This window comes from Apaloderma vittatum, unplaced genomic scaffold (assembly GCF_000703405.1).
Source record: "Apaloderma vittatum isolate BGI_N311 unplaced genomic scaffold, ASM70340v1 scaffold2261, whole genome shotgun sequence".
In the NCBI taxonomy this organism is placed as follows: domain Eukaryota; kingdom Metazoa; phylum Chordata; class Aves; order Trogoniformes; family Trogonidae; genus Apaloderma; species Apaloderma vittatum.
This window is the reverse complement of record NW_009699401.1, coordinates 13,698-30,423: the sequence shown is the minus strand read 5'-3', so window position 1 is coordinate 30,423 and position 16,726 is coordinate 13,698. Positions and strand designations below refer to the sequence as shown.

At 43.5% G+C, this 16,726-nt stretch overlaps 1 protein-coding gene across 1 annotated transcript in view; it reads left to right on the top strand.

Annotated features, from left to right (window-relative positions):
• The window catches only part of DLEC1 (deleted in lung and esophageal cancer 1), a 39,031-nt gene that overhangs the window by 20,857 nt on the left and 1,448 nt on the right, over positions 1 to 16,726 (top strand). Inside the window, 16 exon segments of the mRNA XM_009878334.1 lie at positions 698 to 808; positions 2,255 to 2,385; positions 2,857 to 3,042; positions 3,548 to 3,615; positions 4,809 to 4,960; positions 5,492 to 5,595; positions 6,229 to 6,299; positions 7,186 to 7,410; positions 8,364 to 8,491; positions 10,402 to 10,524; positions 11,225 to 11,319; positions 11,411 to 11,495; positions 12,438 to 12,638; positions 13,858 to 14,019; positions 15,015 to 15,168; positions 15,764 to 15,884. Coding sequence (XP_009876636.1) covers positions 698 to 808; positions 2,255 to 2,385; positions 2,857 to 3,042; positions 3,548 to 3,615; positions 4,809 to 4,960; positions 5,492 to 5,595; positions 6,229 to 6,299; positions 7,186 to 7,410; positions 8,364 to 8,491; positions 10,402 to 10,524; positions 11,225 to 11,319; positions 11,411 to 11,495; positions 12,438 to 12,638; positions 13,858 to 14,019; positions 15,015 to 15,168; positions 15,764 to 15,884 — 2,117 coding nt within the window.

Sequence of the window (16,726 nt, the reverse complement as noted above, 5' to 3'; positions counted from 1 at the left end):
TTCCTGCTGTGGCAATGGGGTTGGAACTAGATCTCTGAGGTCTCTTCCAACCCAAATCATTCTATGATACTATGAAATAGGATGTAAGCTACCAGAGCATTAAACAAAATACCACAATCTTTTAGGGTTTACGTGTAATTTAGCAGAAAAAAGCAAAGAAACAATGGTGCATTTGAGTTTTGTCTAAATTTTGCTTAAATTTCACATTCTGGGTGAGATTCATCATGCAGGTTAGGATGTCTGAATTTAATGTCAGTTTATAAAGCGTGGTCTGATGTTTGTGCGTGAGCAAACAAGTTGAACCCCTGGTTTAATTTCACAGGCAGTTGGCCACTTGGGGAAGGTGCCAACACCAGGACTGTCACCTCTATAGCCAGTGGGGAGAGAGAGGACTCCTCTAGGATTCTGTTCCAATATTAGATAGGCTGACTTCACCCTGAAACGGCTGGTGACTGTCAGAGAGATAAGTGTCTCTGCTCCTAGCCCAGATGCCTCCGTTGGGCACCTGAAGTCATTTGGAATGAATATTAGCACAAGGATCTTCTCAACCTTGGGGGAATTTTAAACCAAGCTTCAACCAGCTGCACGTGTTGCTACCTGCAAGTGTGCTAAACCTGAGAATAACTCTGTCTTTATAGTCCTCTTTGATCTGAAAGAAGCAGAGTTAGATGAATGTCTGTCCTTTTCTCTTTGGCAGCTCGTCGGAAGTCAGGCAGCTTTCTGCTCTGTCCTTGTGTCCCCAGCCAGTGGCACCTTAGGCCCAAATGAAGAAAAAGAATTCTGCATAGAGCTGTCAGCTAACATCACGGTTAGTTTAAAAACTAATGCAATTTTTTATCTAAATAGGAACACTGGCATTCTCCTCTTGCCTCCATCTGGCAAAAGGAAGGATTTTTTTATATACAAAACATAACGGGGTTTTTTCTGTCCAATATCCCTGGAGTTGCTTTGCTTTAGAGGTACCACGACTGAAGGCAAGAATTAAAGCAGTCTGTAAGCGATTTCTGTACTCTGCCTCTTTGTTTCTCAGCCATTCTTGTTTTTTCTCTTTCTTGAATGCCTATTCAATTCTTCTTAATGCTTATGAGTTTTCTTGGAGCACAGAGATCCTCGCTTTGGATTATCCCAAATTAAATGGAGGAGACTGGCAAATACATTATATACAGTTGGTTTTCTGAAGGCAACTGGGCTCATGACATTTTGGTATCTGAAAACTTAAAAGGGACTGGAAGTCTGCACAATTGGGTGTAGACTGTAGAGTTTACAAACGTCAGGAATTCAGCCATAGACTTTATAGGAGCGTTCCAACAGCTGATTTATTGCAACTAAATAAAGGAGCTTCCACTAGATAATGGAGTATTAGTTCCCATTGCAGAAACTGGAGAGACCTACATTTCATTTATTCACATTCAGCGCTATCAGAGGTGCCTTAGCAGATCTCAGATAACCACATATGTCTGGCACATGTGGCACAGGTTCTTAATAGACTTGAACCTTAGTTATGGAAAGCTGGAAGCTCAGCAGGACACGCTGGGCATGTGAAAGGGTGCTTCTGTATATGGTTGGGTCGTCTGAGCCACCTACAAGAAAGATTTCTGCACTGTAGGTGAGCCAGGTGCCTAAGTGCTATGAATGAATCAGTGGGGATTTGGAGCTCATATTTGGAGTTCCCTTTTATAGCTGAGCTCAAGGGCTCGTATTCAGGAAGTTACAGGTAGAGGACTGAATCTGGAGCTGAGTTCCAGCCTATTATTCTATGCAGGATGCACGAATTCATGTACTGATAAAGCAAAAGAGAACAGTAGTGTTGAACTGGGTGCTGATGTCACTGGACCACATAATTAATCCTACAAGTCCTGCTTTAAACCCAGATAGAAATAAAAGCTTGGATTTGGAATATTATTTTAGCCTAACTAGATGTGATTAATGCTTGGAACTTCAACTCTTACTGTATAAGGAAGTGCATCAAAAAAATCACTAATGGAGCAAATTTAGATATAAATCAACTGATGTGAGTAAGACTGGTGTGGGTACAAAGCCAAGAAACACAAATTTTTACCTTGGTGGTGCCTTCTAAGAAAATTTGATGCTGGCAGAAAACACTTAATTCAGTAAAAATTTCATGATTCTATTTAGTTCTGGTTTTAGTCCAGTGAAGCTTCTATACATTTTCTAAATAAATTTCTTGATGAGGTTGCCTTTCCTCTGTGCTGTTTGCTTCATTCACAAGGAAAGTTGATACTTCTCCTTTCAGGGGGAGCTGAAAGACCTCGCCCTTTCCTGTAGCATCGAAGACATGACTGAGCCCCTCTATCTGAGCATTTCTGGAGAAGTGAAAGGACTGCAGGTCACCTACTCAGTACCTGGTGACAGTGGAGTTGCCAGGTAAATCAAGAGTTTAACTCTGGACTGAACAAAAAATACTTCTTTCCAAAGCAAAAATACAATAGAGAGGGTAAAGTTGCACCGTGAGTCATGATACTGAAGAAAGATGAATACAGTTCTCTTTGACTTGGTATATGTGACTGACTTATTTGTCTGGCATGTAGCTTGAGTACTCTCTTTTGGCATTTGCTCATCTTTGTATATTTTTGTGTAAGTGAAAATGGCTTTAATTTGGTAGGTCAGCATGTTATACATGATAAAGATTTTACCCAAAATAAATCCTTATGTGGACAGAGGTGGAAAAAATGAAAAGCAGGAAACGTTGATGACAAAAATTATAGGCTGTGTGGTCTTTTTACACTGGTCATCACAACCACACTGCATATAGCATATTTCAAAGTCTATTGAAATTATCTATGGCGTAAAAAAAATAAGCCTGATGTTAAATACTAACGTATTTTTTTCCGACAGTGGTGAAAGACAAATGTTACAAAGCTCCTGCGATCTTCTTTTGGACTTTGGATCTGAAGTAGCAATCAAAGAGGTAGTAAAGCGCCAGCTAGTTCTTACCAATCACACCGGAATCAGTGCTCCATTCAAACTAGAAGCTGAGTATTTTACTGGCTATTCACTTACTCCAGAACAAGCAATCTACCTGTAAGTCTTACTTTTCTGCATAATGACTCAAATACTAATTTAGGTCTGGATTAAATCTGAAGTCAGGACAGAGTGCTATTATCTCTGTCCCGAGATTCACAAGATACACTTTCTGCAGTGCTTTCATGAGGTCTTTTTTAAGCTCTTGCTCTGTCTGTGGTCGTGAAAGCTGCTGATGAGGTTTCCTGCAGAAACAGATACCTTGCAATGCAAGGACAGAAGATTTAGTTGGAGTAAATCGGAAAGCACTCCTGTTGCCAGTGGATATAAGCTGGTTTACACTGGCCCAGGCTCTGTTGTGTTTGGTTGTACACGCAGTCTTCCAGCTTCTCAAGTTGATCCACTCTTCAGGATGTTGCTTTCTGAAAATGTTTTGTAGGCAGTTCTTCTTCAGGTTATAATGGCCACTAATTTAGGAGTCGTGGAGCTGCTGAGTCACATAGACTTTAGCAGAGTCTTTCTCATTTCACAAAGCTGCCATTGTGTTTTGTTTTTTTTTCTGAAGCTCCTCAAGGTATCCAGTGAAAAGAATAGGATCCATCACAAAACGTGCAGCCAGAAGAGCACAGTCAGGTATGAGAAAAGCTGCTAATTCCCTCAGTGGAGAGAAGGCAAAAGCCAACTGACTAACGTATTCAGCACTGAATGTGCCCATCAGGCACATCATTTCATCCTTGGAGTATCTGTCTAAGTCCACAGAGTTAAATGATGTAGTTCCTTGCTTCATTCTTGAGTTTGAAAGCCCACATTGCATAAGCATTAGGCCAGTATGTCTCTTCCCCCTGCTCTGTTTCCTCTCTTCACTCACTCCCTGGTTCCTCACTCCCCTTTCCTTTCTCTCTTTCCTCCCACCCCTTTATTTTTCTTGAAGACAACAGTCGAAACAAAGATGGGGGGTTCTGGTGACAGTTCACTCCCAGGATCATTCCCAGCACACAGTATGGATGACTTAAAGAACATTTGGCTGTTTTCCTCCTACAAAGCCTTCCAGTACCACTGCAGTGGTTTTTCTTCTGCAAATCCCTTTATATACCCTCCCCACTGTGGAAAGCTACAGCACAGCCCATCTATCATTTCTGATGTGTTGTACTGAAAAATAATAGCATTTGGAGCCACACGAGACCCAGACAAGGGAGAAATGGGAGCAAAATGTTGTATGGTGTGTATATGTCTTCTGTATCCAAAATAAAACTTGAACATATTGGTACCTTGCCATAGTGTTTGGTATCTGTTACAGAGACAGAGCTTTTCAGCTGTTGAATTAGTACTTAGGATTGGAAAAATGCTGTTCAGACAGATTCCATGCAAGCTTATTGATTTAGAAGGCTCGGTGACTCAGAAAGTGGAAAGGCTTCACCGTTTGAAATTCATTCTTTGTGTTGAAGAGCACACAGAGGTAAACAGGCAGCTGCTAACAGAACAATAATCAGTTAGTGCAAATTCTGGCTTATTTTTCTCAAATTGAGGGTGCGTTGCCATGTACCCAGTCAGTACCTGATCAGTCCGAGATCAGGTTGTTGGAAGAAAGTCCTATGAAATAATATCTGTGAGAACTCTCAAAAACCAGATTAAGACCCACTGCAGAAGGGAACTTGGGTAAAATGGTATAATGTCGGTTGTGTAAATGATCCTAGGTTTTTTTGGAAGCCAGTGAGTTTAGGCTGATTAACATCAGCTAAAAATATGGTCATATATGTTCTTTGAAAAACTGATTTTGTTCCATTTCCTTAAAATTAATTAAATGCTTCTTTGCTGTTCTCCCTCAGAGTTTGCAGCAGCCGTGCTCTCTCATGGGAAGGGAGTAGCTTTCCATATACAACCTTCCACAGGAACTCTGAAAGCTTTCCAGCAGCTAATCATAGAAATAACAGCTTACAACAACATGTGGGGAGAGTACCGGGATAATCTTGTCTGTGAGGTAGGTGGGGCTTCGTTTTTAAGTGAAGTATATCTATGGCAGATTTTACACCAATTGTATTTCCCAGATTCCTTTCTGTTAACAATACTTTTCCAGTTTGTTAGGACTTCTGTAAGAATTCAGGGTAGATATTGCTGCGCCACTACCTACAACGACACGTAAGAAACAATAGTTTGCTGTTACAGTGCATGATTTAGTTCTGGAGTAACATGTTTTTCCCTTGGGAGGCTTTTATGTGCTTTTAAAATGACTGGAGCAGTCGTGATTTATAAAATCTGTTTGGTAGCTGGCCAGTGCACTACTCTGCTCTACCATTACAATACCTTGCGCTGTATGGAAAAGCCACAGGAAATTGAGGTATTGCATTCTCCTGCTGAGAAGAGCTTTCATTAGCATAGGAATTAGATACTGTTGAAAAGAAACAAGTCAAAAATATTTGGAAAGCGTATGAGTTTTCAAAACACTATTTTGTAACCCAGAGAACTAAAGTTTCATCTCAATTCTAATGGCAAAAAAAATCATTCTTAATAGGTGGGAAACTTACAACCTAAATTAATTCCCATGCAAATGACTGTGAAAGGCTGTCCAATCTTCCTGCAGATGACAGGACCACAAACAGAGCAACCCATAATCAGGTAAAGCACAAAATCCTGTCAGAGAATTATATACCAGGGGACTACAGTCACCTCTTCCCACTTCTTGTGATTTAACGAGGGCAGCAAAGTGCCTGCCAAAGCACTGGATCTGTTTCTACAACACCAGTACAGTTGCCTCTGCCAGCATAACTGGTAAAGGGTCGGTATACGAGCCTGCTCGGGTTTAGCAGCCATCGCCTACAGTCACAGCAGTTCACCCAGTCCAGCCCCATCTGACTGTGGAGATGGAAGGTGGTGCCCAGCGGCAGTCAGCTCTGTAAAGGGCCATAGGAAAGGGATTTAGCTGTCCACCACAGAAAAAGAAACAAACTCTTACACGCCTGGAAATCCGTGTCTGCCACAGATGACACCACTGCCATGTAGGCATTTGCTGCTGCCGCCCAAGTGTTTCACGAATGCTGACTTCACGTGTTTACCCTGAAACATCTGAGGCAGCTAAGAAAACTGGAAAAAAGAGACTGATTAAATAAAGCAATATTGTACTTCCCAGCATAGGCCGTGCTCTACCTGTCAGCCACTCTGAACAGGCTGCCAGCAGAGCGAGATAGGTTTCGTTTCAGACACTCGCTTCCATTTTCCGCGCGTGCTGACACCAAGGTTCTCCCCCCTCAGGTTTGGCACTCATGTCTCTGATGAGTCCCCTGTCTTTCGGAGGGTCCAGCTCAACAATCCCACCCCCTTTGGTAAGAACGACTTTTGTACGGTGAACATTGACACTTGTATTGTGCCCCTTATGACAAGCAAAATAAAAGATCCCATTAATACATGAATTAACAGGCCCGTTTGTTTCCTAATCAAGATGCTTTTGTAAAAATGATGAGTATATAAGAGCGTGTCTAAGCTGTCTTCTACCTTAGCTAGTACAGAACAATAATACATGTCATCAAGTCTTTATATGTATAGTAGTAGTTACAATTATGGCATTACTGCCATGAATATTAGTTTGTTTTCTGTAGCAGTAAAGCAGGTACGCTCCAGACAAAGTGTAGTACAATATATGTGATTTATATGTATAATGTATTATATTTTATATTATGTATATATTTTATAATTTTTTTTTATGAGCAAAACCCCAGGTGTGTCTAGGGTTTTGCTCATTGACATTACAGTGTCAATTCAAGATTTTTCCATCCTATTTTTGTAAACCTGTCACAGCACTAACCCTGATCAATCAGATGTGTTACCTGCTTCTTTGTGGCATCATCTGGCTCTTCTGTTTAGTCTTTGTATCTCTTCAGTGAAATTTTAAGCTCTTCAGAGCAAAAGTCAATATTTTTTCTTGAATATCACCAAAAATATCACCAAACACATCTGCTTTGCAAATAACTTGTTTACTTTAATGTTATTAAAAGTATAGGACCTAGAGAGTAGCCAAGCTATAATAAGAGCATAGCACATGTGTTCTCTAATTGTTTCAGTTGACAGCCAACATGGAAAGATAAATTTGTTTTAATACAAATCCAGTTATTAGATACAAATTTATTACTTGATATTCTGCTTCTTCAGTACCAACTAAGCTAGGAGGCTTCTCAGCGACTAGAAGTAATCGTCCTTCCCTTTCCAATTTAGACATCCGCCTGGACTTGCAGATTTACAACCAAGAGCAAGATGACAAAAAGCTCGTGGATGTGTTGATGTTATTCGGAGACCCTTTTCCTCCTAAGGACATGGATGAAAATAAGACTGCATCGACTGGTAGCACCTCGGAGTCAGAGATCGTGTTAAAGTTGGCTCAAACTGCCGTTCCCTGCGGAAGCGCTCATCCAGCTTTGCAAACCACAGATGAGGTCAGCTGTTAGTCTGGGTTTTGTACTGCTGCTGAGATACATGATGGGTTTCTTGGCGTGAAAGGTCGAAAACAATAACACACGATACAACTTGTAACTAAGAGCTGGGTTGTTAAATGTCAGCTCATCTCGCAGTCAGAAAAGCAATACATGGGTAGATGGCTCTTGGTATCAGCAATCTTTCTCCAGAATGAGCTATAAGCAAGTAGCTCGTCAGCTTCTCCTTTTCTTAAAAATTGTCAAAGAAGCCAATGAGATGCTTTTTGAAATGCTCTCATTGAAAAACTAATGCCATTTTCACATGAAAGTGTTACAGTAACTAAAACTCCTCAATCTGGGCCTGCGTTTCACCAGTGCTTTCTGGTGTCAGCAGGTTTTGTAGTCAGGGAGCAGAAGCCAACCTGTGGAGTTCAAATTGCAGCTTATGATATAGAGGCATGTCTCCCAGTGCTAACGTTAGATTGGTTCTGTTACTCTCTTAGAGTATGGTAACACCTATTACAAGCGAGGTTTTATTATAATATGGGAATTTACTGTCTTGAAGGGCTGGGAGTGACAGGGGGAATGTATCGTGCTGGGTATGTGTATTTCTCTGGCAAAAGCTTTATATGAAAGCTATTGAAATCCCATTTCCTTTGCTTCAGCTCAGAAGGCATAGTTGTTTTGAATATATCTCTGAATTTTCTTGTGCAACAAGGGAACATTATTGCCCTAGAGAGCTGGTTTGTATAACGACCCGGAGATGTCACAGCTGAGTGCTTCTCCTGGTAGAACAAAAATGAAAAAAATGAAAAGGACACATCCACATGTCCAGCTTTTGTGCCAGAATGAAACAAACTGGAGCTGGCCACACTTGCTGACTAGTGCAGCAGTATCTCCTTCACTTCACTTGCATTCCTCATTTGCAGCGTAACAGTTTTAACCATTCCCCACCCACCCTTGTGTCCCTGCAGCCTGCAGCCTCTGACAGTGAAGAGAAGGAAATCATCACTCAGGAAGCTACAATACAGAAAATTGTCTCTGTACTTATACGACCCCATGAAGGGATTCCTGCCGACAGCCCCTACTCCATTACTCCAAGACAGATAGTGAGCTTTCACATTTTCTTTGTGCTTAGATTTAGCATATTTTCTGCAGGACAGAAAAGACTCGGGAGGAGGAGGAAGCTTTGGTTGGAGGTAGACAATACTAAAGTGTGAAACAGTAGGTTGGGAGGCTTTGGGATCTTAAAGATGACCACAAGAACAGCTTGCAAGGTCAAGAGAAAAAAAAGAAAGCGTCCTATTTGCCTTCTAGCTGATGACTGGAATGAAGTGTTCAGTTGTACTAGACTCTTTAAAGGGGTATCTCTGGTCTTATCACTTGGGTTGCCGTGGTGAAATGTGTGGCTCTAGGTGAGAAGCATCCTGCCTGAAGCTTTGGAAACGTGTTGTTTAACCAGGGTAGGTTTGCTAAGTAGACCTGGCAGAGCTGGGTAACAGGCTGCTGGAAAGGGATGCTCTCTAGACAAGTCTTTTGCATTAACTGTTGTAACTTGCACTTGGAAAGTAACCAGTGCAAATAGGGGCCATGGCATCACAATTGCTTAGGAATAAGTTAAAGCAAAGACAACACTGGAAAGATCTAACTGTGAGTGACAGGGCTGCCCAAAACATCAGTGTGTCAATTTTGATTCTTAAATATTAGCAAGTTCTTTTGCCAGATGGTTTCAAGTTACAATGAGCTAAAGATGACATAAAAAAAAAATAATTACAGAAATGGCTTCTGAAAGAAATGAAGCCTACAGTCAGCTCCGGGGTGACTGAGGCTGAGATAGTTGAGACAAACAAGTGCCTCATTGTAGAGGCAGCTTCCGTGGGGAGCAACCAGCAGTGAACTTGACCCGTGTGGAAGAGGATGCCTGTGGAGTCAGTCAGGTAGTCCTCTGTAGAAATATTCTCCGTCTTTCTACTATTGCTCCAGGAAGGTCCGTTAGCTCAGGTGTCGTGCAGCACGGCTGCTCAGAGCTGTTGTCAATTAAGCCCTCTGTGACTGTGATGCACAGACCCTGCAGACCTGCAGGACCTGACAGCGCTCACTAGCTCTGCTCTGGCCCTGCTAGACCTCAGGTAGAGCTTTCCTATGCTCCTCACCACTCAGAGCAGGGGCACACAGTGCAAGGAAAGCCGAGCTAGTTTCTGCTAAACGTAGGTCCAGCAAGACCAAACATCTCACCCTGTGATCACATGAAGTGAGGGACCTTGTGTCTGCACAGCCCCTTGCCTGAAAGCAGCACACACCACATGGCCCCTGAAACTTGGCTAGACACCAGCTGGCTCTGCAGGGAGGTAGAAAAGGTTTTTTGCAGCAATAGCAGGATTTAACCATAACCTGCATGTTTCTGCAGCAACAGCAGGATTTAACCATAACCTGCATGTTTCTGCAGCAACAGCAAGATTTAACCATAACATGCATCATGCACCTAAAGAAAGCACAACCTATTCAACCTGTAAATCCCAGAAAATCCACTGTAGCCTGCTAGTGCATTGGGTTAGATTCCCTGCTGTCACGTAAAATAAAATGAAAAAAATAGCTGAGGAGTAAACTGAACTGTAAAATACTCTTAAGTCACACTTGCAACTCTTCAAAATATGTTTCTGGTATCTGTGAGTACTGCCAGTTGTGGGAGAATCATCTGAGTTAGCCATGGAGTAAGAGTGGGCAGAACTGGGTATTTCTGAAAACAAACAGGTATGTAGAAATGTTTGTGTACTTAGACAGCTGGTCTGTGACTGTGCTTAAACTCTGTTGGTGATAAGAAGTGGCTACACTGATATTTGCAGCTGCAATAATTGTGGGGTTTGTTGTGACATGTAATTTCAGTGCAAGCCTGAGCATAGCCCATCCCCAGGGGATTTCACGCTGCTTCTGCAACTAGGTTTTAGCAGCTGAGCGCTGAGGATGCTTGTGCAACCCGGGCAGCTCCCTGCACTGCTCAACCGTTGTGTCTCGGCTGCAGGTGGTTCCAGGAGGTGGCAGCATCAACGTTTGCATCTCCTTCACCCCAAGCGTCCTCCCAGAAACCGTGACTGAAGTTCAGTGTGAGGGGCTTGTGCTGGGTTTCATGAGCCTAGATGACAAGGTAACCTGACTGTCACAGCAAGGCTGTGCCCCTGCCAGTCTGCAGAAACAGTCCCGTTCCTGCTACCCTGTACGTCCTTCCTTAATTACGGTGGTTAATTTGCCGCATTTGTCTTTTAGCTTAGAAGCATTTGGGGTGGGAAAGTCACCATCTTCTTGCGTTGTCCGGCGCAGCAGACCCCAGACAAAAGCCCAGGGTTTGAAACGCTATCACAACATCAGGTTTTATTGATAATGGTAGTTAACAATCAGACTGAGACTCAGGACTGCTGAGTTCTGTTCCTGGGTCTGCAGCCCCCTTCCTGTGTGAGTGTGGGCAGCGTTGTCTCTCCTCTGGGAAACTCCCTCTTCAACATCTCCAGGTGCAGCTCACAGGCTAACGTGAGGCTTGGACAGTGTTTTACGAGCTGCTCCGCGATTCTCTGACATGAATCGTTGCAAAGGTGTGAGGTATAACGAATGATATTAGAATATGTAATGAAAACATCCCTAATGTTCCTGATTCCTGGAGGAAGACACATCTGCATCTCTACTAACCACAGCCACTCTGAGTTCAACTGCTGCTTAGTTTTTGCTGTTCCTTGCATGTTACCATCAAGTCTTATGAACAGGCAACACGTTGCCTCTTGGGCTAAAAGTAGGCTTTTCAGGTTTCGGTGCTATCACTTCATACATCATTTCTGTTTTCATTTTGTTGTCAGCTTGCAAGGACAGTGCCTAACAAAGTGCATCGCAGCCATGGCTATGAAGCTCCACCTTTACGAGTAGCCTTACAAGCATTTGTAAGGCATGCTGTGTGAGTACCACCGTGCTGAGGGCTGGGATGCTCACAGAAGGCATCGGCCCAGAGGGGAGCACTCTGACTAGCACTGGTTCTTTACACTCAGGTTGGACGTCGACACAGATCACGACAGAGGAACGGTGTTCTACGCGCTGGCAAGTGATCTCCTACCAGATCAGCCTCTGTCTGGCGTAAGTATTCCACGCACCGGGTTTGTATGGCTGTGCTACTCTAAGAATTCAGAGCTATATGCACGTGGATTTTAAAATACAACTTAAAATTTAAAATACAACTTAAAATTTAAAATACATCTTTATCTCCAGTAGCAATCTCCAGTTGCAGTTTTTTCTATTGCGTGTAACAAGTGAAACAAAAGGAGCTGAGACTGTTCAGTCTGGAAAAGAGAAGACTTCGGGGGGACCTAACAGCTGCCTTCCAATACCTGAAGGGAACCTACAGGGAGGCTGGGGAGGGACTTTTACAAGAGTGTCCACTGACAGGACAAGGGGAAATGGGTTTAAGTTGAAGGAGAATAGATTTAGATTGGACCTTAGGAAGAAATTCTTCAGTACGAGGGTGGCAAGACTTTGGAATAAATTGCCCAGAGATGTTGTGGCTGCCCCCTCCCTGGAGGTGTTCAAGGCCAAGTTGGACGGAGCCTTGAGTAGCCTGATCTAGTTGAGAGGCGTCCCTGCCCATGAGAGGGAGGTTGGACTAGATGATCTCTAAGGTCCCTTCCAGCCTAGGCCAGTCTATGATTCTATGATTGCAAGTACTTATTGGCCATGAATAGGCAAATGTGAGCTCAGACAATGCCTATTTTATAAGCCTTGTTCTTTAAGTCTTGTAAGTAGAAAAATAAGTACTTATTTTCAGGACATAAAAGTGATAGAATGAGTCCCTTAGAGCAGTCTGATCAGTTTCTGTGACATTCAAAGACTTCTTAACTTTATGACATCATGAGTATTTTGGATTTTTGCTCAGCAAGTTTTGAAAAACACAAGTAGAAAAAATACTGGGATGCTTTGGGGTAAACCCCTTCAGATCCCCAGTGGTGCTTAATGACCAGAAAGATGAGCACAGACCTCTCAAGGGAGTTAAAAATAACCAGTCTCCGATGATTTCTCAACCAGGTTTTGACAGCTTCGGTAATGACTCAGAGTTTGAAACTCATCAATCGCACTAAGGTTCCTCTGTACTTCAGGCTCCTTCTGTCTACACCCTTCAGTCTGTCCAGCAGAAGTCCCGAAAAGAACACCAAAACATCCCACAGCAAGAAGGAGGAAAAAGAACAGCGACCGCAACTTGTACTTTATCCACAGCAAAACATGCTGGTAGGCTCAAAAATAATAATCCTTTGCCAGGATAGATAGTTTTAGTAATTGGTGCGTTAGCATTGCCCAGATGAACCACAAGAAAAACATATCCAGTACAGAATCTCTGTTTCAAGGGAAATAGTGGTATATTAGCAAATGCTAATTACTGCAATTTTGCTTGCTGTATTGCGAGTACAAAATGTTTTTTCTACACTGGCACTGATGTGTTTTCCTCATCAACTCTGACCTTTTGCAAACTCCTGCAGAAAACTTTGTGGGTTTGGTAGCTCCTCTAAATCAGTAGCCATATATAAGCTGGACGAATGAAAAGATTTCCAAAGACTGCCATTCCTCATTTCCTTAAATTAGATGCAGGCAGTGCAAAAGGAGAAAAATGTGGTTCATTTCGGCTTTACACAATGACATTGAAGGAAATGAAAATCCTGGAGTCAAGAATTAGCTAGGGTGCAAAGAATAACAGACGCGTTTTTGAAGTGTGCTTCTCATTTTTCAGTGTTCGTTCTGACACACACGCACACATCTTAATTCTGTGTGTGCAGGAGGAAAGAAGAGTTAGATGTTTAAGATGGCTTTGGGATTATGGTATTTGTGACCTTGGGAATTTACAACCTTTGTCTTGCTAGAGACTGTTTTTCCCCTGTGGTTCAGAGATTACAGAATCACAGAGTGGTTTGGGTTGTTAGAGACCTTAAAGAGCATCTAGTTCCATCCCCCTGCCATGGGCAGGGACATCTCCCACTAGGGCAGGTTGCCCAGAGCCCCATCCTACCTGGCCTTGGACACTGCCAGGGATGGGGCATCCAGAACCATTCTGGGCAACCTGTGCCAGTGCCTCACCACCCTCATGGGGAAGGACTTTGTCCTAGTGTCTAACTGAAACCTCTCTTTCAGTTTCAAACCATCACCCATCACCCATCACAACGAGCCCTTGTAAAAAGTCGCTCCCCCTCTTTCCTGCAGGCAACCTTTAAGTCCTGGCAGGCTGCTGTGATCAGCTGTTCACCTTTACACTCCATCTCTGTGCACTAGATTCACAGGCAATAGCCGTGTTTTTTCTCAGTTTATAATGCTTTGTTCCACTGGGAATTTAGTTGCTGGCACACCTTTGGGTTCCAGTGGGAAACTGTGTGCCTGGGCCTTTGAGCAGTGTTTACTTTGGATTTCCTGCACACAGTGTCTTCTTTTGTGATGGTCATCTGAATTCCTCTTTCCCCAGGTGAAAGTGTCATTCCACACAACTCTGGAGTTACTCAGATATCAACATTTGCCAGAGACCCAGCTGCTTCCTGGAGTCCAAGTGCTCCGGCTTGAGAACGGAGAGACAAAGCTGAAGTTTGACCAAAATCTTGTCATTGAGCATAGTAACAGCACTACCCAGGTAAGATCAGGACAGCCCAGGGGCTGTGCTTTGTCGGCGTCTCGGACTCCGAATGAATGTGCTTTAGGGTTTACTCGGCTTTGAAATTCAAAATACAGCCACCTCCAGAGTAAATTGTGTCATCCAGCTACAGGGAAGGGCTACAGATTTCCAAAAGGAAATCTCTCTCCCACGAGGTGGCAGGTGACCCTCGGCTGGATGGAGCGGTTTGGGGTCAGCGCCCTGGTGCTCGTACCCAAGTTTTTCACGCAGCGCCACGGCCGCAGCTTGATCCCAGGGCAGCACGCCCAGTGCCAGAACGACTCTCAACGTCCTTCTGAGCCATGAGGTCAGGACGGTCTCAGCAAACACGCCAGCGACTGAGTCACCCGGCATTGCCTCCCGCGGTACCCACGTGCCTCTTGAAGGTCCCCCGAGCCTGTCTTCACTCCTGTGGTGTGGTCACAGCCCACACACATTTAAAGACCGATCTCTTGCAGATGGAAAGCCATAAACCCACCGAGGTCTTCAGCAGACTGCAGGATTTTTGGGGTTTTTTCACACCAGGTATTTCTGAGGACTGATCTGTGTCAGATCTAAGCGCCATATTTAAGGCACAGTCAATTTAATAATAATCTTGGGCAATCTGCACAAACTGAATGACTCACAGTGGGGCCATACACAGTCCTAGGGGACGTTGGGAGGCTGTAATGTCTGCGTCTCCACAGAAAACCCTAACAACAAATCAGCAGATTCATTCTGTGTTACTTCATTAAGGCCAGTGTCTGGTGTGAAAATCTATCCCAAAAGAGTAAAACAAGCAACAACTTAATTCCCTCAGAGCTATAGAACGGGGAATGGACTCTATTACAAAAGAGCACAAACCAGCTACCCTTGATTCAGTGCTTATTCAGTGCTTGGGGTTAAGAATCATCCAGCTGTGGAAGATACTATTAAAGCTCTGCAAAATTAAGGTGGGTTTTTTCCTTCTCCTTTCCCTCTCCTCTGTTTTGCAGCTGGTCCCGGTGACTGCGTACCTCACTGTTCCAGTTCTGGAGCTCTCTTGCGACACCGTTGATTTCAAGACCTGCTTTGTTGCAAAGACCAAGACTGAACACGTCTTCCTGTGTAACAGGAGTGGCTGTAGGAGTTACTGGACTGCTTTGCTGGGTATTCTGGTTTTCCGATTGCATTTCATTATTATTTAGTTTCACTAGTCAGTGTTTTTATTTAGTAAGACTCCACACACTCAATGTATAGAATGTGATGATGTTGGCTGCAAACATATAAGGTCTGCTTCTCAATTATGTGGGCTTTGTCTTTTTTATTTTTTTATTTTTCTACATCAGTGTATCTCCACTAATTTCTCTCTACTAATTTCAGCAATTACTGCAGATTTAACCAACAAATTGAATCCCAACCCTCACAAGGAAAGGATGTGCTTTGCTCATTCATAAGGCAATCCTAAGAGGCAACAAGAAACAGTCACTCCTCATAAATTTGGTTTGAGCTTGTGCCTAATGGTGTTGACAACAGATGGGCTACAAAGGGAAGATCGGGGCCTTGTGACTTCGATGTGGAGGTCACTGATCACTCCCCTTGAATAGGGGATGAAAACAGAAACTGGCCACATGCAGGGAGAGCCCCTGATGTGTTTTATCCGTTGGCTACTGAGGAGCACGTTGCTTTGAGCGCTATGTGCTGCACAGACTTAAGCAAAGGGTCTTGTATTGTCTTTGTTTGATGTTTGTCCCTTTTGCTGCAGATGAACAGGAAGGGCAGAGCGACCTGGAAGTATTTTCTGTCTCCCCTACTAGCGGCGTTTTGGAGGCACGTGAAGGGGACGCACCCACCAGAGAGATTCTGCAGATCAGCTTTACCGCGAGGTACAGTTCGCGGGACGGAAATCTTGCGGTCGCTCCCCCTCAAACCCAGACGCACGGGGTGCATAGTCACTGAAAGCCAAGAGCAATTCTGCTCTGCTCTCGCATTCTCGTGTTCTCAGGCTGCTCATCTTGCCTCTGACACTTGCCCAGCCTGCGCTTCCAGCTGGTACTTTGCCATATAACCCACACTCTTCCCACATATGGGATTTCTTTTGGATTCGGCACCTGATTTTAGCTCAAAATCACACTGTTGCAGCAGCTGGCAGGGCACACTGTCTGTGAGCTATTGGGTAAAATCCCTTTCTTGAGGGCAATGTCTTCAACAGAGGCTAAATCTCAGGCCTGGAATTCAGTGCAGAAGCTGATATGAACTGAGTCCTTGATGCATCCAGCACTTAGGACTGAGAGAAACGTGTCTGGAGTAGTTCAGAATTCCCGTAAAGCTTCTGTTTGTCATGGGGGGAAGTGCAATGTCTTTTGCAGTCAGTCTCGGGGATCCTTCATGAGCGTTTATGTGGCTTCTCCCTAAAAGAAACTTACCTCCCTACATGAATTCAGAACACCTCCTGGTGAAGCAAATAGAGCAAAATGTTGTTCTAATACAGTGCTACAAGTTGTTTTACCCTTGCTTACTCTGGTGCAATGTTTAGCATTACAGATAAGCTGATGTTTGATGAGAAAGGAAAAAAAAAATTCAACATATTCTGTTGCTTCTAGTCCAAAGGTTTTCTACACAACAAAGATAATGCGAGCTGCAGGCAAACGACAGCAGAGAGCAGATGAAAATTACCTTGTCCTATACCATCTAATATTGTTCTAATTATGTTTACGGACCTCTTATC